We start from the raw sequence: 26,090 nt of genomic DNA on the forward strand, positions 1-26,090 counted from the left end.
GCAAGTTTAAAATGAGTTAAAATTTATCTTAAAATGGCAGAAATTGTTAGAAAATAATAATGACTTTTTAAGGTGACTATTCAGTTAGGTGCGGAGTATTCTTGTATAGTCTCTCATTCAGCAAATAATCTGAGTACCTTCGAGAACTAGGCATTTGGTAGTTGACAAGATATAGTACCTATTTGATAGAATTTCATCTAATGAGGGAGCCAGCCTGGAAAACAGGCAGGTATAAAGCCGCAGAGTAAATGTTGTGAAGCAACTTTTCAGGACTGCCCTAAGTACAGGTCCCTCAGGGAGGACCTAGAACAGGCACTTGGTAGAGAAATGAGGTTCAGAGAAGTTAAATAACTTCCCGCAGTCACACAGTTAGCAGGTGGCGGAGCTGGAATTTGGTCCTAAGTAGTCCGACTTGATGGCCCGAGCTTATCCACTGTGCATACTGCCTCCTAGTAGATGTCGTTATGTATTTTAAAATAATTGTATTTATCCAAATTTTGACTGTTGTTTTCATTATTGATTTATGTAAGTATATGACTTTGATGCATACTTACTTTTAAATTGCTAATTTATTGAATATTTATCTTTCACTTTGTGGAACAAAGCACTACCATCCTTTTGAATTCCCGTATTCTACTTTTCCTTTAGAGAACTGCGTTGCTCACTTCTCTTGTACTTACCTTTAGTTTTCACCTTTGATTATTCAGCTCTGGAGTTTTTAGTTTTAAACTCGTTTTACCTCCTCTTATTTATAACACATTATTTGCTTTTAAAAAAACATGTTTTAACTGCAATTTTACAAGTTTAACATAACACACTGTGAAAATGTTTGACAGAAGAGATAGCTAAGGAGGTAAAACATCACCTGTTATCCTTGTACATATAAGAGAACCACAGTTAACATTTTGATATCTTTTCCTGTGGCCTTTAAAATCCACTTACTGTATATTTGTGATTATATTGTAGATATAGTTATCTGAGCACATTGCATCTTCATTTAATATCATAACAAATACTTTTCCAAGTTATGCTTATTCATGAAAGTAATTTTTAATGATTGTAAAACATACCATATTTATATGAGCATACATATATACTTAGCAATTCGACTTTGAATATGTGGACTGCTCCTAATTTGAATGTCTGTATTATAAGTTTTTTTAAGTTAAATTTATAATTATTATCTTGGATAGATTCCATGAATTTTTTTAAGATTAGAACCTCAGAATTTTTGTGTAATAGGAATTAACATTTTGAAGGTGACTTAAGTATGGTACCTATACCTAAGTTACTACCCTCAGTGCCTGTTTCGCTACCCCTTGCCAGCACAAGAAGTTTGTATTTACTTCCATGCCTCAGTTGCCACATCTGTAAAGTGGAAATAATGACTATACCTACCTCAGAGGGTTGTTGTGAGATTCTAATGAATTAACATTTGGATTTTAGCTAAATATTTAGAGTAAAACCCAGCACAAAGTAAGAACCCAATAAATGTTGGTTGTTTGCTATTACAATTTCTAAAATCTTTGGCTAAATTGATAGATAGAAAGAGTATCTTCTTGTTTGAATTTGCATTTCTTTGATTACCAGATACTGATATTTTTCTATGAAGATTTTAGTGATTTTTTTTGAGACATCTTTTGTCCTTTGCCTATTTGTTTTTCTTCGGGATTTTAGTGCTTGTATGAGTGCTTAACTTGAGATGTTAAGCATATGTGCTTTCTATTGTTGGAATTTTCTCCTGTTCTTATGTAATCTATCCTTTTTCTGTGTGGCTTCTTTCATATTTTTGAATCTTAGAAATCTTTTCCCATCCAGAAATGTGATGAGGGGCGCCTGGGTGGCACAGCGGTTAAGCGTCTGCCTTCGGCTCAGGGCGTGATCCCAGCGTTATGGGATCGAGGCCCCACATCAGGCTCTTCCGCACTGAGCCTGCTTCTTCCTCTCCCACTCCCCTGCGTGTTCCCTCTCTCGCTGGCTGTCTCTATCTCTGTCGAATAAATAAATAAATAAATCTTTAAAAAAAAAAAAAAGAAATGTGATGAAATTTGATTAAAAAACAATGGCTGGATCAACAACAAACATCAAATACTTCATCAGAAATTTATTTGTTTGTGGGGTGAGGAAGGAAGGCTGATGGACTTTTTTTTTTTTTTTTTTTGTGAGAGGGAGAGAGAGAAATGGGGGGAGAGGCAGAGGGAGAGAGAGAATCTTAAGCAGGCTCCATACCCAGCATGCAGCCCAGTTCAGGGCTTGATCTCAGGATCCTGAGATCTTGACCTAAGCCGAAATCAACAGTCAGACGTTTAACCCATTGAGCCACCGAGGCGCCCGTCTTACACTAAATTCTTCACATATATATTTTTTTGCTGTTTAATTAATAAGCAGTTGAAGAAAGATGGAATTCTAATTAGTCCACTATTATCTTTTATAGATAGTGAATAAGTGAGGATATTGAAACTTGTTTCTAAAAGTCTTATTTTCATATAGAACATAACCAATTAGAAGGTTAGTCGGTGTTTTGGTTGGACTACACGGTCTTCTTTTCTAAAACAGCTATTAAAGAAGCAGCTCTCTACCTTTCTTTTTCCTTAAAAAAAAAAAGGAAGGATGAGCTATGGTCTGAAAAAAAAATTTTTAAGCTAGTTTCATGAAAACGTGGAAATGAAATTAATATTCCTAGGCTCTTTTTTCCCTTCAGGTAGAATATTTAAAAGTGATAAATGATATATCTTAACTGCACATTTATGTTCCATAGAAAGAGTTCTGGGAAGTACAAGAAATAATGATTAAGAGAATAGTGAGATTGATTTATGACTGAAAGAAGCTGGTCATTTATAGCTTGTCTAATGATGGGCATATTTAAAAGGAAAGAGAGTAGTTAGTGATCATATATTTAGACAACACTCTAAGAGAAAAATTGTTTGGGGCAGTTAAGAGATTGCCCCTGAAATGATATGAAGAAAAAGAAGAATTTAATTTAGAAAACAAATTAGCAAAAGTAGGAAAAATGTATGTATGTAATTTATATTGGGAACTATTAGAAATCAGAATCATCTCCCTAGAGAGCTAGTGGAAGGGATAAACTAGCTGTCTCTAATTTCTGTAATTCATGGCAGATGTTTAGGAACAGGTTACATAAGAGGTTTCTGGGAATGGTTTAAAATGAAGTCTTGTAAAATGCATAAGGTCAGGCTGGATGACCTAGGTGGTATATTCTGACTCTTTCAGGTTCTATGATAGTTTGTGGCATTCTCCAGCTCAGCACTAATGTACTGTGAGGATTATTTACTGGCAAACTCAATGAGACTCTGTATGGTTGAGGATCAGAATTATCTGGAAAGAAAAATTGGCCCTGGAATATATATGTTTTGGTCTGATATCTCCCTTCTTCTCTTGCCCAGTTATCTTAATTTTTTCATCAAATAAAAATAGAGTTTTTATTAAATATTCTATTGTTTATTGTTGTTAGCCTTTGCTTTTAAATTAGCTTTTGATGTCATTGGTGCATATTGTTTCTAGGGTAGAATTAATTGTATTTGGAACACGAATTTGAATAATTTTCACTTATAAAGTACTGGCCAAGATGATAGGATGCTCAATCCATGCTGTACGAATTCTGGGTTCCATAACAATACAAAATTTTATGTGGTATCCATGAGTTACACTCTTTAAGTCAGTCGGTAGTAGTGGTTGGGGAAGTATAATCTGTGAGACAGTTAATTGGGATAAGGGAATAAAATATTAAAGCTCTTGCTTAGGTCCTTTTTTTAACCTTAAGAAATTGAATTTAGGAACATGGAGTGGACGGTAGGACACTGGTGTCTCCTTGTTTCTTAGGTTCTATGGGCACGTTTCCCCTGGGGAAAGGGCGGACCTGACACCGTGAGGAGGCACAGCATTGCTCTCGCCAGGTGTGCTTGTCCACTTCCTCACCTGCCACCACGAAATGCGCAGAGAAAATGATGATGAAACAGATTTCCAATGAAACTTAAATATCTTTACTTACAGTTTAAGGCAATGATCATTTGGTCCATCTGGCAGGAGGGCAGCCAAAAAATGTATAATTATATAAAATATGTATTTACATCCAACAGTCATTAGCAGTGAAATCTTTCTAAAGCTATATATCGTGCTTTGAGGTGTTGGCTAGTGCTAACATAATTAACATTACTAAGACATTTAAGAAGGTGTTTCCTTTCATCTCAAATTCGTTTATTTAAACTGAGTCATTACTTTTATTTTTTATTTTTTAAGTTTTATTTATTTTCTTGAGAGAGTGAGCAAGCCTACAAGCAGGGGGCAGGTGGGGGGTGGGCAGAAGGACAGGCAGACTCCCTGTGGAGCCAGGAGCTGTACGTGGATACAGGGCTCAATCCAGGACCCTGAGTTCATGACCTGACCCTAAGTCAGATGCTTAACTGACTGAGCCACCCAGGTACCCTGAGTCATTCTTTTTTTTTTTAATATGTAATTCTTTAAAGATTCTGTTTATTTATTTGGGAGAGCATGAGCAGTGGGGAGGGGCAGAGGGAGTGGGAGAAGCAGGCTCCCTGCTTAGCAGAGGATTGGGGCTGGGGGGGGCCCTCAGTCCCAGGACCCCTGAGATCATTACCTGAGCCAAAAGCAGATGCTTAACCGACTAAGCCACCCAGGCGTTCCTCCAAGTCATTCTTTTAAAACATATTTTTTGTGCATGTTTTACAATGTACATGTTTATTGGCGCAGAAGTACGTATATAATTTGTAAATATACATACAACGGGAATACAAAGTTTTTTTAATGAATGGGTGTGTGATCAAAGTTAGTAGCATAAACGTATACGGTTCACACTTTTTGTTATATTATTTTAATCACACAATTTAAATGTCTTACGCATCATCCCCTTACAGTGTCCTTGATGTTAAGTCATGTTTAGGTGACTTTTCTGGGTTGAAATGGAACAAAGTAAAGTAGAATGGAGTTAATCGAATTATGGAATCAGTCATTGTAGGTGAAATAGATGTTCAATAACCAAGATCCCTGGAATTTAATAATTTAATAATAAAGGAATTGTGGTAATTCAATTCATTTGAGGGGAAGCTGGGTCTAAATCAGAGATAAGAGTTACTAAATATTTTTTAAGAAGTGCTTCTTTAATAATTTTGAGGACAGATAAGAAACCAAGTTAATTGCATTTTAGCAAATCTTTTAAGTGCTTTCATTTAACAGATAGCTGAGAATTATTTATCATTACTCTGTTCATTGTTTGAATTAAAATTAATACCAAAGTGGTGCTTGAGAATGGTCTTTTTTCCTTTTACATTTAAATAGGCTAGACATTTGCTTTGTTTATACCATTAATTTGTTTTCACACAGCCTGTGAAGGTAACCATCAACTCACAATTAATTAGTGGAATCAAAATTAATGAGGTTTTACTGTATTGGGCTATTTCCACTCTAGGCCAGTTTTCTTCACACGAGTTGGACTAGCATTTTTTTGAAAGAAGAAAAATTAGATTTATTTTAATCCATATTTAAAAAGCAGAGAACCATCTTTTCTTGTGAGTTAAATACCTCTAATAACTATGCTTTCTTGGGCTTAGCAGTATTGATTTTTTTGTTTTGTTTTGTTTTCAGTCTTGATTATTTTGGCTATTTCCAGACTGTTGCTTATTACAGTAAAGCTAGAGTTAACTCTTCAGATGCTTAGTTTCATATACAGGGATAGTATATCATTTTTAGTTTGGACCAAACTTTTTTTGTGTGGGTGGGTGGGACATGCCATTTGCCTATTTTTATCATTATTGCGTTGGATGAAAGGGAAACAGAACTGTTCTTCAAAGCATGTTTATGTAAGTATACGTGTTAGAGTGCATCATGTGGAAATGAAAAGCTAAAATTTTTTCAACTACAGTTATTTTTTCCCCTTCAGAAAATTACAGTCTACTTTTTAAAAGCAGAGCTTTTGCTATTATTTAGTATTTGCTTTGTCCTTTATTTTTACTAATAAGAGTGATAACATGATGTAGAGTTTTCAAGTCTTTTCTTGAGTATGGATTACATTTTCCTGAATTTTCGAAGTTACACACCTGCATATAAATGGGAGGGTGAAAGCTGAAACTTCTGGGAAGTTGATACCTGAAGGTCAGGTCAGGTTCCTCATAGGAATGGGGATGAATGTGTGCAGTCCTCTCTCTGCTAGGTTATGAACTACCGTAAGAGATATTGGACAGAGAGAATGTGTTGGTCAGTGGTGGTCAGTACTTCTGTATCCCCTTGGATGTTAAGATCTACCCAGAGATTGTAGCTTGAGGAGCACCAAGCATAGTAAAGCATACTGGTGAAAATTCGCCTGTTGTGAACTAACTCCACCCTAACTCATGCCCCTTTGAAATGGAATGCCAAGAGTGCACGTGGACACAATGAGATGACTGTGGATGTGGGGGCCACTAGTCAGCCAGTGAGGGATGTGGCATCCCGCAAGCGTTAGCTTATTTTGAAAATGAGGAGCTTGTGAGTCAAAGTAGCAGAGTCAGAAGTAGTGGCAGGTGTGTGCTGTGTGGCACATCGGTACCTGATTAAAGGATGCGACAGATGAGAGAAATGTTGTCTAGGAGGGATTCTTCTTAGTAATCATGCATGGAGGAAAAGATCCCTGCAAACATTTGTTTCCTATGGTGAGAGAAATAGATAAAATGACCACTTTTTTTTCAGATCCATGTTGCCAAATGGTAGTAGAAGCAGTAGTTAGCCATTAATGTAGCAACCATCCCTTTGTGTGAATTGAATGATGGCTATATTTGATAAATATAAAGTCATTACCAATGGTAATCTGTAGAAATGCAAAGCATCCATTGTATTAAACTGTCTGTTATCTTTGGTTAGCAGTGTATGTCTGGTGGAACTCATAAATATTTTATATGGCCTGAAATAAAGGCATCGCAGATAGATTTTTACTGTTTTATTCTACCATTGCCATATTTAAATGATTTTTTTTGTAGTTTGCCACTTTATTTTAGTTTATTTCTTAATTATAAAGCTATTTTCTGTGTGCTATAGTCAACTACCCCTCAGTCTTTATGTCTTTTTAAACAAGAAATCATGTTTTATGTTATAGTTGAATGCTTATCAGGGAACATGAAATAAGCTTAAAAAATGTTTAGGAAAATTCTATATGATGTTTTAATAAAGGTTTATAACACGATCTTTCTGAACTTGTTTTTTTAACTTTTAAAATTAGTAAACAACTGCTATGCTGATTATAGTGTTTAAATCATTGTATAACAAAAAGTACAAATAAAACTAACACAGAATAAAAGGTTAACAGACCTGAATTTAAGAACAAAGTAGAGAGTTAAACCTTTCTGTCTTTGTTTTATTAATGCTCTGCTTCTTTCAAAAATTGATTTTAAGTTGTTTACAAAAATAAGCATTATTCAGTAAGATAAAAATAAAGCTAAGTGATGGAGAGAAACAGAGAAGAAAGTAGAGGAGGCTGAGTCTGCATTGCAGAAGTGTGCCCCCCTCAGCCCCCAACCGCAACTGTGTTGGGTAGAAAATTCAGGCCTGGGTGTCTTAGTAGCCAAAACATGAAAGGAACCAGTTACAGCAGCTTTCCCCAAAGTGTGTTCCTCCAAAACTCGGTCTTCTAAGATCACCATGGTCAGATAAACTTTAAGATGAGTGATACTGTTGTCCCCTCATAGAGAGAATTCTATTCCCATGAGCATGTTACAGGTTCTTGGAAGTTCTGTGGATAAAGTCAACAGCAGTAACTTGTGTTTTCTGTGCACATTTGGCCACCCCCACCTCTTTTCATTTGATACCTGTCAGCATTTCCCATTCAGTGATATGTCCTAATCAGTGTGGAATTGTTCTTTAGCTGAAACTGTTTGCTTAGGCAGAGCCCAGCCCAGTGAGGTTTGAGAAGTTCCTCCTTTGGATCCCATTGAAGGGATACTATTTATGTGGTGCAGTGGGCCTCATCCTCAATATTATTCACAATATATCCAGTGATGTGTGACTGTTTTCATATGGTTTCACCTCAGTATGAACTGCAAGCCTAATCCAATAAAGCACTAAAAGGTTAAGTTTTAAATAGGTTTATAAATTGTCCTAAAATGTTAAATACCTTAATTCTTAATTGTCTAGGTTGTGGATTCCGTTTTCTGTTGCTAGTGAAAATCTTTATCGTCTTTGATTATTTATATTCACCTTGTTTTAAAAGGAATTGAAGGGCACAAACTAGAGACGCAGAGAATACACAGCAGAATGTTTAATTGGCTATTGTGTGTTAGTGGAGGTGGTGCACCTGCTGACATTACAGACAGAAGCCTTGAAGCACGTCTATACATAATACCAAGTATCTGTGGCTCTTGAAAGGCATGATCGTGGCTGAGGGACCAGGAGGGTATTGTTTTTGAGCAAAGGAGCAGGGAAGAACATGGGTCCAAGATGACAGAGTCACAAACAGAAAGGAAGCGCTGCAGAAAGCCCGCTGTAGCAGCTAACAAAGGAAAGTTCATACAGTGGAGAGAGAACGCATAATAACAGATCAATTCTTTTCCAGCTTCGCCTGCGCCTGTACGGCAATCATTTTAGTAAGGTCATCTTCAGATTTGAACAGCAGATTTTCCAAGGCATCTTTTCCATCTTGAATCTAGGATTCATTTGGCATTTCTTAAAGTGTTGTCACGATTGAACTGGGTGTTTTATGTATAATAGGAAGGAACACATTTTTCAACACAATTTAATACTGTGGTTGGTTTTCATCAGTGGTGAATGTATAATTAATTTTGGTTTACATTATTGAGGACCAGATCCATTTTATTCTGAATATAATCTGAATATAATTAAGATTTATTCTTCTTTTTAGGCAAGGGTGCAGCACTGTATCTGCTCTGTAGCCAGTGACCACTCAGTGGGGCTTCTAAGTCTGCGAGAGAAGAAATGCATTATGCTGGCATCTCGGCATCTCTTCCCCATTCAGGTCATCAAGTGGAGGCCTTCTGACGACTACCTAGTAGTGGGATGTTCAGATGGCTCTGTATATGTCTGGCAAATGGATACTGGTAAGAACAAGTGTTAAGAGGGAGACTAGAAAATTAAATGGGTATGTTTGAGTTCCCGGAAATTAAAAAATCTTTTATGTGAAGAAAAGAGACCTAAAATGTAAAAAGCTACTGCTTTTACTTCTGATCACTGCTTTTTCTAAGTGTTCTCATCATTGTCAACAAAGAACTATTTAAATGTCCTCTCGTTTGCTTTAACTGTGCCAAATACTTTAGGGTAGCTCTGTGATCTTGAGGAATGCAGTTAAGACAATATATAGATTAGGACAGACAGCACAGACAACAGACCAAAAAATAAGTGATTTCTATATAATTTATGAGGTAAATTGTGAGCAAGATTAAGGAAACCATTTTCGTATCAAGTTCAGAAACAGTGGAAGAAGAAAAAATTCTCTTTTATTTGAACAGCAGAAAAGCAATATGGAGCAGTTAATTATAAGAGGTAATTGAAAGTTATAAGATCTAGAGAGAACATTTAAAATTTCAAGTTTCAGAAATTTTTCTTATGGGGCATAATACAGAACAAGTAACATGTAGGTTAGAAGTACACACAATTATGTATAATGTTTATACATAGGATCTAATGGCCTTCCCTGGGAAATTTTTAAGTGTGTAACTAAATGTTTACTGCTTTAGGCTTTCAAAAACACATTTTATTCTGCTTTTACTCTTTTGAGTCATCTTCTATCAGTGATTAAAGCCCTAGTTGTACTATGTAATACTTCTACTAATTTTTCTTTTCTTCATTTTTCTTTGTTTTAAACAGTCCTTTTCCAAATCAGACAGTATACATACTTCTGTCTGTACTGTGGTGCAGTAGGGAGTTCTGCTAAGTCTTTCTGTAACAAGTAGTCACAGTCCTCAGGGATCTGTTATTTATAGTCCTTGTTTTAACTGATAGTATGTAAGCAATCTTGCCAAGAAGGAGCATTCTTGAAGAGTGTCAAACTTCTTTGCTTTTGCATTTAATTTTTCTTGTCTGATTATAAAAGAGTCATGATTTCTGTTAAAATAAAAGCACAATTGTATTAGAAAAGAAGAGAGATGAACTGAAATCTCATTGTTCAGTTCAAAATATTAACATTTTGGCATATTTCTCTCTGGCCTTGTTTCTTTGCATTTTTAGAAACAAAATGGGTATTAAGGAGGGCATGTATTGCAATGAGCAGTGGGTGTTATACACAAACAATGAATCATGGAACACTGCATCAAAAACTAATGAAGTATACATGGTGACTAAAATAACATAATTAAATTAAAATTTAAAAAAATTGCTGTCATACTACATATGTAACTTTGTCTCTTTTGTATTCCTTTTTGTGATATCCTGTCTGCCAAGCAGCACTCTTTCATGTTTGCTGGTTTTGTCTACCCCAGAAACTAAATATGCCCAGTTTGTGTTGGGCTCTGGAGTCAAACTGCTTGGTTTGGATTTAGGATCAACCATTTGCTAGCAGTGCGATCTGCTGCAACTTACTGGACTTTTGTCCCTCAACTTAGTCCTCTGTAAAATGAATGTCATAATAGTTCCTCTTTTATAGTACTGGGAGAATAAAATGAGATAATATTTACCTGGTGTATAGTAGACATTTGTAAATGTGTGTATGTATATGTTTGTGAAATCGAAATTTGTGTGTGCGTGCATGCACGTGTTTATATTTGCTATTAACGTTATTTAACAAACAGACTGCTTTCCTAGTTACTCTGTTGAACTTGAGAATGTGATCTTACCTACATTTTGAAGTATTTACTTTGAGGATTAATATTAAAGTAAGTTCTTACAGCAATGATGTTCAGAAAGCACTATTTTAAAATACTGTAAATATTAAATTAACAATTGATGTAGCACAAATGTAAGAGTATGGTAAACTTGTCTAGGACTTAAAATAGTATTATAAAGGAAGAGAATATCATTTTTCTGAATTTTTCAGATATTTAAATAATTGATACTTGAATACTTCAGGTACTTTAAATACATTTGTAAAGAGTATGAATATGATATTCTTCACAAATGAGATGTTACTGAAAGACAAAGTTACTTTTCCAGTAATTTCTCTAAAAGAAGATGACAAATAGCTCCCAACTGTAGATGTATTGGAAGATATTACTCTTGTAACCAGGTTAGTATAATTAAGCCCATTTTAGATTAAACACAATATATAATATTGAAATTTTAGAATTATCTTACCTTCAAGAGGATTTAGGTAAACAATCAGTCAGTGTGCCATTTTTAAATCAAAAGATAAAGAAGCAGGATTTATTTTGGCTTTAACCATAGGAGGAGGTATACATTCCTTTTTTCTCCTGGCTGCTCAGGCTTTAGCTAGTGATATAAAGGCCCCTGGGGAGTGAGTAAGGCACATCCTGAAGGTATTGACATTATTTATTTATTAAATTTATTTATTTATTAAATAAATAAAAAATGAAGCCACATAAATCAGATTCAGCCAAGGTTTGATACATGAAATGTATTTAAACTCTGAGGAGACACTTTATCCCTCTTCTTATTAGCATTTTGGGGATGTATTTTTACAAATGAAGATATATTACACTTAAACTTCTCATGCATAGTGTGTAATTTTCTGTTTGCTGTTTTGAATTTTACTGATGTTTCTAGCTTAAAAACACTTCAAAATGTCTTTATACTTTTTTGCAGCATTTTCTTTAGTTGTTTTTCCCTTCAAATGGGTAGTTTTTTTGTTTTTTTGTTTTTAAAGATTTTATTTATTTTTTTTTGACAGAGATAGAGACAGCCAGTGAGAGAGGGAACACAAGCAGGGGGAGCGGGAGAGGAAGAAGCAGGCTCATAGCAGAGGAGCCTGATGTGGGGCTCGATCCCATGACGCCGGGATCACGCCCTGAGCTGAAGGCAGACGCTTAACCGCTGTGCCACCCTGGCGCCCCTCAAATGGGTAGTTTTTATTTCCAGTATTTATTTCCTAATGAAATGAAGTTGAAGCTAGTAAAATAAAATTTCATTAGAAAGACAGAGGTCCAGAATCTTTTTTTTTGTTCTTTACTTGTATCATCTCTATTACATGTAATAATAATTAATAGTGATGTGGAGGCCAGGAAAGTTATTATTCCTTCACTTCTTAGATAGTTAGAAAATTAGTCAAATAAATAGCAATAAGATTTAGCCAGCTGGAGCTCTTGACTTCTACTTAGGAACTTATTAAAGGTGGCCCACTGGCCTAGATGGTGGCTGCTTCTGCATGGAGCTGTTCAGATGCTTCAGGGACCAGTTCTCTCATTCTTCACATTTGACAATCCAAGTAGGTGGGAGGAGTCATTCCCACAGGCCTTTGACAAGGCCAAAATCCTGTCTGTTTGGGAAATAGTGGCATGCTGTGGGTAATGACCGATTTTACAAGATGTTCTTATCTCACCATTATCAAGTTTAAACAGCATTTTCATGTGTCTATTTTTATCATATTTGTTACAGAACAAAAGTGATTCTCACATCATACCTGTTCCTGTAGAGACAGTTATTAGGTATTCTCACACAGATGCAGACACCAATAGTGCTTGCCAAATATATTAGAAATTAGTGTAGGAAGTCCTGTCACTTTACTTTGCTCTATTATCTTTTTTCTTTATTTTCTGTCTACGAGTTTTCTGAAATATTCCTGTTTTTGCATTTACTTTTTGAAATATGCATTGAAGTCATTTTATAAAAACTTAATTATCTAATAAAAGGTAGCAGAGAATTATGAACTAATAGATATTCATATCTATTGAAACACATATAAAGCTTGGATAATCAAAAGCATAAGTGTCAACTAGGTTTTTCACACAAGCAGAGCCTTAGTGTGTGTGTTATTCTTGCTTATGACTTTACTTATTATTTATTTATTTTTAAAGATTTTATTTATTTGACAGAGAGAGCGCACAAGCAGAGGGAGAGGCAGGGGGAGAAAGAGAAGCAGGCTCTCTGCCTGCTGAGCAGGGAGCCCAGTGTGAGGCTCGATCCCAGGACCTGGGATCATGACCTGAGCTGGAGGCAGTTGCTTAACCTACTGAGCCACCCGGGCGGGCCCCTATTTATTTATTTATTTATTTGCTTGAAATTGTCAGTCAATTTTATTGATTATAAGATTGCACACATTTTCCTAAATGTATGGTAATGTATATTTCTATTATATATATATAAATATATAATGTATATTTCTATTATTTAAACTTCCTGTGCAAAACATTTGCCTGTTAGTCAGTTGATGGTATCTTTAATGAATTTATAAGTGCAATTTGTGTAGTTCAGTGTGTAGTTTTTATAAAATATTTTCCTTTTAATAAATATTTTTATTTATTTAAATTGATAGTTTTGTCTTGTTACTAAAATTACCAAAGAGAATCAGGAGGTGGTACTGCAGCCCAAGCTTTTGTTATTAGTAGAAGGATTTAGTTGCAAGTATTTTCTTCACATTTTGATCCTTTGCCTGTTGTATTTAATGCAGTTGAGATTTGATTTAATGTTTCCATTTCACAAAGTATGGCTTACATCATCAACTTTTCTGTATCTCCTACGTTTTTGTTTTTCATTCTATTACAAAAAAATGCTATAGGACAGGCAAAGGCACAAAGGATGGAATGGTGAAGAAAAAAATGGTACCTTTACAAAATCATGGTAAGACCAGTGTAATAGAGTTTCTTTTTTCCCTATGGATGATTCACTCTGGGATTTTGAAGGAAGAGGTTGTTATAGTGGATATATGAACATCTTTGCTGCCTTCCCCACCATGAGCCCTCTATACAGTTATTAATTACTAAATCCCTCCCATTAGGTACCCTTCGGCTTCCTTTTTTGTTTCCATAGTATTATTCTAACTTAGGACTATATTTTTTCACACCTAGGCTATCTTTATTGGTTTTCCTGTATTCTTTTTTGCCTCCTAATGCATCCTGTACCCTGCTGGAAAATTAATCTTAGGAAATGAAACAACAGGAACAACACTTGGTTCAAGTACGGTCTTAATGAAAAAAAATTATTTCCTGTAGCCTTTAAGACAAGGCCCTTCACAGTGTGGTACCTTCCTACCTTTGTCTTTCTCTCTGTTTCTTTTACTCAGACCATTTTCTCTGTGTGAATAATAATTCTATTCAAGAATAATTGGGCCATTCTCTATCACTTCTAATCTTTTATATCATCCATATTGTTGCTCATGGTTTTCACTCATTTGGAAGATTCTTTTTTTTCTTTTTTCTTTCCTTTTTTTTTTTTTTTTTAAGATTTTAAGTATTCACACCCAGCATCGGGCTTGAACTCACAACCCTGAGATCAAGAGTTGCATGTACCCCCAACTGAGTCAGCCAGGTGCCCTGGAACATTATTTCTTTCTATTTGCTTATTTGTTTAAATAGTCTCTTTTGGGTCACCTGGGTGGCTTCGTTGGTTGAGTGTCTGCCTTTGGCCCAGGTCGTGATCCCAGAGTCCTGGGATCAGGTCCCACGTTGGGCTCCTTGCTCGGTGGGGAGCCTGCTTCTCCCTCTACCTGTTGCTCTGCCTGCTTGTGCTCTCTCTCTCGCTCGCTCTCTCTCTCTCTGACAAATAAATAAGATCTTTTTAAAAAAATAGTCTCTTTTAAGGAAATTTGAATAATGAAAACAAAATCTTGCATATTTACCCATGTAGTTACCATTCTTTTGCTCTTTGTTGTTTTGCATAGATCCAAATTTCTCCCTAGAATGATTTTCCTTTTGCCTAATATTTAATATTTCATGTAGTGCAGGTCTATGCATGATGAATTCTTGCAGCTGCTGTGTGTCTGAAAAACTCTGTTTCATCTTCATTTTTAAGATTTTTTTTTCTGGTTGGAGAATTTTAGGTTGACAGTTGTTTTTTGTTTTTTCCTTTTAATACTCACTGTCTTCTGGCTTGCATTATTTCCAGTGAGAAATCTGCTGTCACCCTTAGTTTTGTCCCTCTATATGTACTGTGTCTGTTTTTTTCCAACGGCTTTTAAATTTTTCTTTTTCTTTTTATTATTGATTTTGAAAAGTTGGGTTGTAGTTTTCTTCATATTTGTGCCAACAGCTTGTTGTAGTACTTGGATATGTTGGTGGGTGATTTTTGACCAATTTGGAAACTTTTTGACCATTTTTTATTCAAGTATGTTTTTGATCCTTCCCTGTCTTTCCTCTCTTTAGAGACTCTAGTTATGTGTTTACTCAGCTATATGAAATTGCCCACAGATCACAAATTGTCTTTTCATTTTTAAAATTATTTTTTTCTGTGTTTTATTTTATATGGTTTTATTCTAGGTCTTCAAGTTTATTAATCTCTTTTCTACAGTATCTAATCTGTCATTATTCCCATCTAATGTATTTTTCATCTCAGACATTGTAGTTTTAATCTCTGTAAGTGTGATTTTGGTCATTTGGTATCTTCCGTGTCTCCCTATTCAAACTTTTTGAACATCTGGAATATAATTATAATAACTTTCAATGTCCTTGTTTGCTATTTAAAAAACTGTGTCCNAAAAAAAAAAAAAAAAAAAAAAAATCTAAAAAAAAAAAAAACTGTGTTAGTTCTGGGTTGGCTTTTTATTCATTTGAATTTTGTCCTCACTATCATATTTTCCTGCTCTTTTCCAGAATAGCCTGAAGGTGGTTAAAGGATAGGAGCAGGGAGGTTAGCTTTTATGGTATCGCCTCTAGGCAATAAAAGATGATAGATTGTTAAACCAGAGTGGTAGCTGTGGAGCTGGTGAGGAGTGGTTGACTTCTGGGTAGATTTTTAAGGGAGAGTGAACAGGATTTGCTGATAGTTGGATAAGGAGCATAAAAGAATGAGATGGGCTAAAGATGACTCCAAGATTTTCATCATGAGCAACTCAGAGGATGGAATTCATTTCTGGACATTGAGAAAACAATGGGAAAAGCAGATTTTGGAAAGACCAAGAATTAAATTTTTAAAAATATTGAGTTGACTATTAGACATTCAAGTAGAGATATTGATTAGTAAATTGTATATGTGGGTCAGGAGTTCAAGTTGGGGATATCAGAGTGGGTGATGTAAATTTGGGAATTCTTGAGTAGAAGATACTCAAAGTCATGACACTGGATGTATCACCAAGAGGACACAGGTAGATAATGATTGGGGCACTCCACAATTTAGGTATATTTCTATAATGTGGAAGAAACCAGCAAAGGAGACTAAAATGGAGTTGCCGGGAAGAAGAAAATGAAGAGTGTGGTTGCCTAGGAGCCAAAAATGTGTTTCAAGGAGTAGAGAGGAGGAACAAGTGCAGCTGATAGTAAATCATAGTAAAATGAGGACTGAGAACTGAATATTGGATTTAGCAACATGGAGAGTAGGTTCTGTGCATGTTTGGGGTGAAATCTGATTTGAGTAAGTTGAAAGGAAAATGGGAGGAGAAAAATTTGTAGGTAGCAAATATAGATAGCTATATAGAGGATGATATAAAAAATGGGAGACTGGCTAGAGAGAGATATTGGGTCAAGTGTGTTGTTGCTTTTATTAGTCTGTGTTAGTTGGTTTTTTTTAAACAGGTGAAATAATTGCATGTTTATATGCTGATGGGAATGATCATACGCTGGTGGGAATGATCTAGTAGGTAGGGAAAATAGATGAAGAGAAAGGGGAGAGTTGCTGAAATGATGTCCATGGGCAGATAAGAGAGGGTTGGGGTTTAAGCTACAAGTGTGTTAGGTAGGCATCTGGATGGTTCATGTGTAATTATAGAGTAATGTGAGTGGAGATACGGTGGTAGGAGCTGGTAGAACTTCTTTTCTAATTGCTTCTTTCTAAATGAAATAGGAAACAAAACTTTTCACCCAGGTGAGGGCAGGAAATGGAGTGTTAGAGATTGGAGGAGAAAAAAGGTATCAACTAACTAACTAGGAGAGTAGGAAAATGAAAGATCCGTGGAAATGTGGTCACTTAGGACCTCTTGGGATCAGTGGTCATGAATTTCAAGTGGATCTTTCAGCATGTTTTTCATTCATATCCATCTTCATTGTACAGATATGGAGTAGCTGGAGAGTTGGATTCAACCAAGGTTGGAGTTTGCTCGGCTGGTACAAGAAAGTGAGATGAGGGCAGGGCTGTGGTTATGAGGATGGATGATGGAATTGTAGTTTATGGGATATAGGGAAGTGACAGAGGGCAAGTGTGATAGATGAATGAATTGTTGGAGTCAGTGCTGAACAAGGAATTATTGGGTCAGAGTATTGAAGTAAAGAATGGGAGCTGCTATTGGAGAGTGGAATTTTTGAAATTGGGGTAATGTTAGGATTTAGTTCTTGGTAATGAGAAGATTATAGTGTGACCATTGGCTGAAGTCAAGTGTAAGACAAAATTTATTGGAGTAGAGGAACTCAAAGAGCCAGGAGATCAGGATGTGTGGAAGAACCATATGTGCTGGTGATTTTCGAACATTTTTGAACTATTAAATCCTTTTAGAGTATACACACTCCTTTTCATACGTACATATAAAGTTTCAGGCAACAGCTCCTTCTTATGCTTTGCCTTCCAAAATACATTGGTCAAGACTCAGTGAATTGGTTAGTAAAACTGATTTGTGTTAATTCTAAAATCACCAAGAATTAATTCCAGGACTACTATTAGAAAGGGGACAGCACATCAGAAGTTAAGCCTTTTAAGGAAGGGGGGGGGAACTTGAATGGCATGTATATAAATACTCAACATTGGGAATAAAGTATGTTTGGGTATTGGGTACTAGCTCAAAGACACAATAGAAATCTTGTATTTTGTTGACATTTAAGTTTCTGGTGTTCTGTATGATTATTTTTCAAAATTGATTTGTCCTCTTTTAGAATGACTCTGGAGGAATGCCCAGTGAATCAAAATAAACTTCAGCATCATTTCACTCCCATTATAATCTTCAGAAGATTACGTACAAATCCATAGAATGAGATCCTTCTCTGCCTAGTGTGATGCTGTGTACTGTACAAAACAAAGTGTATAGAAAAGCTGTCTGCGTTATAGGAAGGAGTTGTGCCTTAACTTAGACATGAAATGCATAGACGGGGTTGAATGGAAAGAATGGCCAAATGAAGAAGCTTTGAAGTGGTCATAAGTTGAAGTGGCAGTTATTTTCACAAACATCCAGGGAAACATTTGATTGGGTATAAGCAGCAAAAGTCACGCCATTTGCAGACAGAATGAGAAGTTATAATTTTTTCCCTGCTTTGTGGAGATTTCCTAGAGAAAGAGAAGCTCCAGGAATTATTTAAGTAGAAAAAATGAGAAGAAGAGCAGAATTTAGCTCTTTTGTTTGTGATTAATAGACAACATAGAGGAAGGTAAAGTCATAGAAACTGATATTTGTAGTAGAGTAATGGTGTAGGGTATCAAGAAGACCATCTTGGAAGTAGACAATGGAAAAGCCTAGGGGAAGTTGTTAAGGTCTAAGTTCTGAACTTGGCTTTCTTGGGAAGTTGTGGTCGGGGCATTACAGGAGAAGAAACAGTTAAGGTAATGCTGCGTGGAAGATCATCAGAGGGGGGAAGCACAAGGAAATGTCTCTGGGAGGCAGAGAGAAAGACACTCCCACATAAGAAATGTCTGTGCATTTTCTTTCCTTAAAAAACGGCTCGGAGTGGTGATAGTGTTGTGCGTACTAATTGTGAGTGTATATGTCTTCCAGGCGCGTTGGATCGCTGCGTGATGGGGATCACAGCAGTGGAGATACTGAATGCCTGCGATGAAGCGGTTCCCGCTGCAGTTGACTCTCTCAGTCATCCGGCAGTCAACCTAAAACAGGCCATGACCCGGCGTAGTCTGGCCGCGCTTAAAAACATGGCCCATCATAAGCTACAGACTCTTGCAACTAACCTCCTGGCTTCTGAGGCCTCTGACAAAGTAAGTTTTGTATGTGGGTTCAGGTATGTGGTCCCCATTCCACTCCATTTTGTAACACAGTTTTGGCCTGTCTTAAGGAAGAGCTTTTGGGAGATGACACTGATGAGAAAGAAGCTGCTGATTTTGTGTAGGTATATCCAACATTGTTTTTGCATATTTCAAGTATTTGGCTTTTTTTTTTTTTTTGAAAAAGTAAGTTATTCTTACCACTTAAAATATTTTAAAATGGTTCCTATGGAGTAAAGTGACTTGAATTTCTGAAATTAGAGCAAACATGTTTCATATAATCTGTCTTTTTGGTTTTCTTACAGTCTTCCTTTTGAAAGATTGAGCACTAGCTAATATCTTTATGAAGAAAAAATAATAATTTAGGTACAATTAAGATGTTTCTAATTGTGGCTGCTCATTTGTTTTGAAAGTCAAAGATTCTGATTTTAGTAAGGTTAGGCCATTCCAAGGACATAGGAGGGTATTTGAGAACAGGTATAGCAGAATTGCACAAGTGCTGTGAGACCTAAGCTCAATCACACTTTCCCCACTGATATTCACACTACGACCTCAGTTACTTCTTCAGTTAACAGGAGATTACCCTACAAAAAGAAGAACAAATAATCCCAATTCATTAATGGGTTACTTGTCTTTAGTTTTATAAAGGCTAGCCACTATTTGGTTTGTGGTATTTATATTCTGTGGTATTGTTAGCAGTTGCTTGTCCCTGGTAATGGCTAAGTGAAACTTACAGACTGTCCCAGCATTTCATCTGAGTCACACCTTAAAATTCCCGGTTGCATCCAAGTGTTCATTAGAATTATTAGTGGGTAACACAAATGCTGTTATTTTCATTTTCTTATTTTGGGTTCCTTTTTTTGTTTTTTAATAGTTAGACATGTGGCTAAATAACAAACAGATTGAAAGGCTCATCTACAAACTTGAAAATTTGCCCATGAGTGAGTGCTGAGTGCTGGAGACATAAAATGCTGTAGGGGGTTCCAGTGACCCATGTCCTCTAGTAATTGGCAGTAATATTTGATCATTCTGTCTTTCCCCAAGATATTAAATGCTTTATTGGCTTTGTTGTATGTTTCATAGATCAGAATTATGAAATCCTTCTTCATTTTCTTTCATGCTTTCTGTCCTGTGCTCTGAAGTTTGAATAGAAATCACAGCTTAAATGCATTTGCTGTGCTTATGATTTCTTTCAAGAGATCACATAGATGTTCCTAGCAATTCAGTGTTCATAGCACATTGTCTGATATTCTATATAATTTTAATTCTGTGCCAGTTTATAAAATAGTATATGTAAGGGCAAGTATGTATGTTATATAATTTTCAAATATATTTTTTTCTTGTTGGTATCCCCTAGAAATAAAAATTTGGAAAATTAATTATACAATTGGAAAATTAAAGAAAAATAAGTGGTACAGTAACATTTATGAATGGCTTTTTTAAGTGGTCATGGTCCATTATGTGATTTTTACAATCTTGTTTGTCCCTGTTTTAATAGTGCATTTTATAGTGCAATTAGTGATAAAAGCACCAGATATCAGAGACACTACACTTATGTATTGTAAAATATATTGCTTGTGAACCTCCTCAGTCTTGTAGCAGTGGTAATTGTTGCCTGGCCTACAAGGAAAACAATTATAGAAGGGGGGAAGGCTTAGGAAGCTGAGGCTGCAGGAGGGTAATCACTTTATGAAAAATGTATGTTGGCTGGACCATTAGGGATTTCTCTAACTATTTTCTCATGTTGAATTTGAGGCTCCTTCTGAGGGGAATATTTAAAGAGCCGTCCTCTGGATAGCTTTTTAACCTCAGGAGAAATAAAACCCACCCAAAGTTTTAAAAGAACAAAACATAACTAAGAGCCTCTCAGTGGTGTAGGACTGACTCTAGGATATATGGGAACTAAGTTTTTTCATGAGTCTCTCAGTGGAAAGTAAAACCTTTACAAGAATGCTGTATAGAAAGAATCCCACCTTTTCATTGTTAGACTAGAGTTAGCAGTTGGGATATTTGGAAAAAACACATACTGTATATTGCTAATTTTGTTAATTATGGCAGACATGTAGAGCTTTGCAAACAAAGATGGGGAATTTTTTTTTGAAGATTTTATTTATTTATTTGATAGAGAGAAAGCACAAGCAGGGGGAGGGGCAGAAGGAGACGCAGGCTCCCTCTTAGCAGGGAGCTGGATGCCAGGCTCCATCCCAGGACCCTGGGATTACTACTTGAGCTGAAGGCAGATGCTTAACCTACTGAGCCACCCAGGCGCCCCAAAGATAGGGAATTTACTCTCTGATTCTTTTCTTTCACTAGAAGATAAGGAGGATGTTAAGTGGAGTCATTTCTTATAACTGCATTGAATCTTTGCAAGATGTGTGTATTTGAGCCCCTGTGTGTTTCTCTTATGACATGTATCTTAATTTCCTTTGTGTTGTAATAACTTACAAGCTTCTTCGATTCTCCCCGCTGAAATTCAGCCTTCTTGCAGGCAGGGATTGTGACTTATTTATTACTGTTGCCCTCATGACATCTAGTAGCAGCTGTGCAATAAACATGCATTGAATTGGATGATGTGTAACAGAAAGCTCTGATGGCCTCTGCTTCAGCCTCTTTGCCTGGGTCTTCTCCCTTCCCTCACAGTTGGTTGTCTTGGCTTCACCATCAGATCTATTCCTGTTGGCGAGGCCTTAGATGTGGAACATTTATTAATCACCTTTGCCCTCCATTCAGTTTTGCATTCTCCCCTTTGGTTTTGGTGAGCGAGGTTGTCCAGGCATAACTCATTCTCCTTCTTTGCTATCTCTGTATTGTCAGCAGTCCAACACAACCTGTAATTCTGTCAGCGAGGCCCTCCCCTTTACTTCTTTTTCTTATGGCTCTAGAGTAGGGTTGCTCAACTTCAGCACTACAGACATTTTGGGATGGATAATTCTTTGTCATGAGGGGCTGTCCTACGTATTGTAGGATCTTGAGAATCATTTTTTCCTTTACCCACTACATCTCAGTAGCACCCTGTCTTGCCCAGGCGTGACCATCAAAAATGTTTTCAGTTACAGCCAGATGCCCCACGTGGGGCAAAATTGCCTCTGGTTTAAAACCACTGCTCTGGAGAAAAGAGGTTGAGAAATGGTAGAGATCCTATATTCTATATCCTATGTTTCCTTTCTTGTCCCCACCCCTGCTTCTAGTTGATCCCTCTCCTCTGAGGATAGTGAAGCCATCCCCAAACTTTATCCTCTCTGCCCTTGTTGCAGAATTCGTTCTGTGTTCTCTTTGTGTTCAACGCCTTCCTGTTCAGACCTTCCCTTAAATCACTTTACTCTGTATTTTTTTTTCTTTCTTTATATCTGTCTTCCCTATTAGATTTTGAGCTTCTTGAGGACAGGAGCCGAGTTTCTCATATTTTTATTTTCGGTGCTTTATGTAGTATGTGGAGCATAGAAAATACCCAGGAAACATAGTGTGGAGTTAGTTTGGAGGTGTAGATTGGAATCCTATTGCACAATCTATTTGAATGCAAAGCTGAGGACTTGCCTCAGTGGGTAGCAATACAATATTGAATTGTCTTAAAAGGAGATCTTTGTTTAAGAAATATTTTGCCCTATCTGACATTTGTATGCCAGACTCTTAGAAATATTGCCATGGGAAATGAACTGTGAGGCTGTTGGGTTGATACAGTGAGAGGCAGTGGGGACTGGGATAGGATTAGGTAGAGGAAATGTTGAAGAGGGAATGGCTTGGAAGCTATTGTGTGGGTTGACTAAATGGGAATGATAAGCAAGAGAGGAGCTGAGACAGAGATGCAAGCCTGGTTGAAGGGAGAATGGCAGAGATGTTAACAGATACAAACAACTCATGGAATGGGCTTTGAGATTGGTTGTAATAAGAAACATCTGCCTCTTATTTGTAGTGTTGGGAGATGAGGTGTGTGCAAGGGGAGCAAACATCCTCCAAAAAAGAAGTGGCATGATAGTGAGATAGAGTAGGGGTGGGTTCCCCCCCCAAAAAAAATAAATGATGGAGTACAGAGCATGAATTAGACTCTGGTCCATATTTTGGGATGCCTGCTGTCATTAGAGTATTCCAGATATGCTGTCTTCCTTAATTTTTACTGCAAATAGGTGAGTTAGTCATTATCATCCTCAGATTTGCCAATGATGAACCTAAAAAAACAGATGGGTAGAACAGGCATTGCAGACTTTTTCTATAAAGCACTAGATGATAAAAATTTTAGGCTTTGTGAACCATGCAGTCTCTGTCACAGTGATTCAACTCTGCCATAATAGTGTGAAAGCAGTCACAGACAATAGGTAAATGAATGACTATGACTGATTTCCAGTAAAACTTTATTTACACGAATAGGCAATGGGCTGGATTGGCCTCTGGGTCGTAGCTTATTGCACCCTGCATCGGAGAATGGCATTATTAATAACAAGGTTTTGGATACAGCTCTTCCATGGAACAGCCTTGCTTCAAGCAGTTCAAAGGAGTGGTTGAAGAACCTGGGTTCTGGTGACAGGCATATCTGGGTTTAAATTACATTTCTGTAACTTGCTGCCTGTGGGTGACCTTGGACAAGTAAACTGCAATGGCCTAGGTCACACATGTAACCAAAAGTGAATTTTTGTAAAGGAAGCAAAGGTCAACAGTTGATCAGAGATGTGAAATAACATTAAGACTTGGGGAATAAAAAAGAGTGGAGTTACTAATCAGGGAAGTCATTGGTGATCATTAGGAGAGCCAATTTGGTAGAGTTAGGTCAGAAATCATGGTACAATGAACTAAGAATGAGGATGAGATAAAGTAGAGGTGGAAAGCGTGGAAGTCATTTGCTTTTGGAGGATAAAAAAAAGAGTGGTAGCTTCAGTGGCTGCAGGGGTAAGAGCCAAGTTTTACTTTGTTAGGAGCTCACTGAACGTTTTTTGCGAGTGGAGGAGGTAGTTGGTGGAGCCATGTCAGAGGACATGGTGTTGATAGTAGAGTTAACTGGAGAATTCACCGTGACTAGATGTTGTTTTCTTTTAATTGGTAATGATGAAAGAGAGGGAGGTGAATATAACCAAGTTAATATTCCTTGGAAGAGGAGCAAAGTAGTCTGTAGTATCTGTTAAAAGGAAGGAAGTGGTTTTAATCCCTTCAAGGCAGAGTCACCTTTATTTTAATGCCATGTAACAGCGAGCATAAGTTGTGTACTGGACCAGGAATTAGAAGATTTGTAAACTAAAAATAGCTAGTAAATCATAGATGGCATGTGGTGAGATTTGATGAATGCGTCAAGAAATACGTTAAGGAGATGGTCTGAGCACATCAGGTGATCTTTTTGATGAACTTTCTCATATAGCATTTGCCACAGACACTGGTGGTGAGGAGATATTGGGGGATGCCTTGGGCCAGTGGGATTTTACTAGCGAAACTAGAAAGCCTTTACTGTCGTGAAAATCATTTCTTAAGCCTAGTGTGTGTAATTTTCTATTTGGCACCTTTATATCTTAGGCATTGTGTACCAATCAGAGTCACCCTATTTATATTCACGAGGTTGAAGAAATTGAAAAATGACCAGGATGATTTATCTCTTATGTTACATTTCTCTCTCCGTTGTCTAATTAGTCAAAAGCCTGAAAAAAAAAAAATGAACGGGTTATATTTGTAAAGGTCAGTAGCTTCATATTCTGTGTAACTAGGTGAGAGAATGGAATTTAGAAGTCAAATATAACCTACTGAGAACATGCCCTGTGTTTTTTGCTTACAAAATTCACTCTTAAAAAATTTTATACTGATTGAATTGACTTTATGATTCATTGTGAAAAGGGCACTGTAGGGTACAGACAGGGACGAGCCATATGACGTTATATACAGGATACCAGGCCTTGTCTGGTGAACTGTTTATGGCCTTAGAAAAATTCTTATGTCTGACCTTTGAAGAATCAATTAAACTTGCTTAACATTCTACTCCAAAACTGGAATGAATATTTTAATAGAAAGTAAGAATATGTTGATTGTATATTTACTATATACTTATAAGTATACATAGATTTCATTTTTGGTTGTTTTAAATGGTTATAAGAACGAAAATCTTACATTACACTAATTGTTGTCTAGTCTTTAATAAATAAAGGAACCTTAGTGAGTTGTCTAGTCTTAAGAAAACAAAGGGGTCAATGTCTGACTGTAGGAGGGGAATAAACTTCATTGAGTGCCTACGTGATGGGTGACTCTCTTTAATGGGGATAATAATTAGAAACCAAATCTGGATGCTGCATGCACTCATTGCTTCTGGGATCATTGCACCCAAGCCGTCTCAGGAGACAAAGCTATATTGTATATGTCTGTTTAAACACACACATCTGTGTTCCTCTATTTTCCTAGATACACTAAATACCATCAGTTAACCCTGTTACCTCCACGTCTGAACAGACACCACAGTGTTTGTTCTAGCCTTTCCTCCTGATACACTAACTCTCTTCTCCAGCTGTTGGAAACCTTATTCCCACTATTTTCAGTGTATTCGCTGTCTTCTGAAACTCACAATGGGGTTATATCCCAATAAAGCCATTGTAAATAGAATATCTCTGAAGTTGAAAATACGTTTAATACACCTAACCCCTCAAACATCATAGCTTAGCTCAGCTACCCTTACCTGTGCTCAAAACACTTACATTAGCCTGCAGTTGGGCAAAATCCTCTCTTGGGCAAAATCCTCTCATACAAAGCTTATTTATAATGATGTTAAGTATCTCATGTAATGTATTGAATACTGCACTGAAAATGAAAAACAGAGTTTGTGTGGGCACAGGTGGTCATCAGTCTGTCTGTTGATGGCCCACCCTTGCCTGCTGTCATGGGAGAGGGTCCCATCGCATGTCACTGGCCCAGGGCAAGATCCACATCCAAAATGCCAAGTAGATTTTCTACCGAATGTGTATTGCTTTTGCTGCATTGTAAAGTCAAAGAATCGTAAGTCAGGGGTCATCTGTATTTATTTTTTCAGTTCGCCCTTTATGTAAACAATTTCCTGCACAGCCCAAGCCTCTTTAGGTGTGCCAGCACCTTTTCCGCAGAGAGAAAGAAGATTCATTTCTTTTTTATCCTTAACATTGTCCTTTTCACCTCCTGCTTCTCTTGAGGCATTATTGCTTGTATGTATTCACTCTTGGGTTTCTTTCAGTTGAGTCTTCATTGCTAAT

The 26,090-nt window shown here is 36.7% G+C and overlaps 1 protein-coding gene across 4 annotated transcripts in view; it reads left to right on the plus strand.

The window, feature by feature from the left end:
* Window positions 1-26,090, plus strand: part of WDR7 (WD repeat domain 7) — a 339,096-nt gene that overhangs the window by 51,779 nt on the left and 261,227 nt on the right. For all 4 annotated transcript variants that reach the window (XM_019800741.2, XM_011226266.3, XM_034643188.1 and 1 more), the window contains 2 exons: window positions 8,858-9,053; window positions 18,686-18,900. In XM_019800741.2, coding sequence (XP_019656300.1) covers window positions 8,858-9,053; window positions 18,686-18,900 — 411 coding nt within the window. The remainder of the gene's footprint in view (window positions 1-8,857; window positions 9,054-18,685; window positions 18,901-26,090) is intronic.

The sequence above is a fragment of the Ailuropoda melanoleuca genome, chromosome 14, assembly GCF_002007445.2.
Source record: "Ailuropoda melanoleuca isolate Jingjing chromosome 14, ASM200744v2, whole genome shotgun sequence".
NCBI lineage: Eukaryota > Metazoa > Chordata > Mammalia > Carnivora > Ursidae > Ailuropoda > Ailuropoda melanoleuca.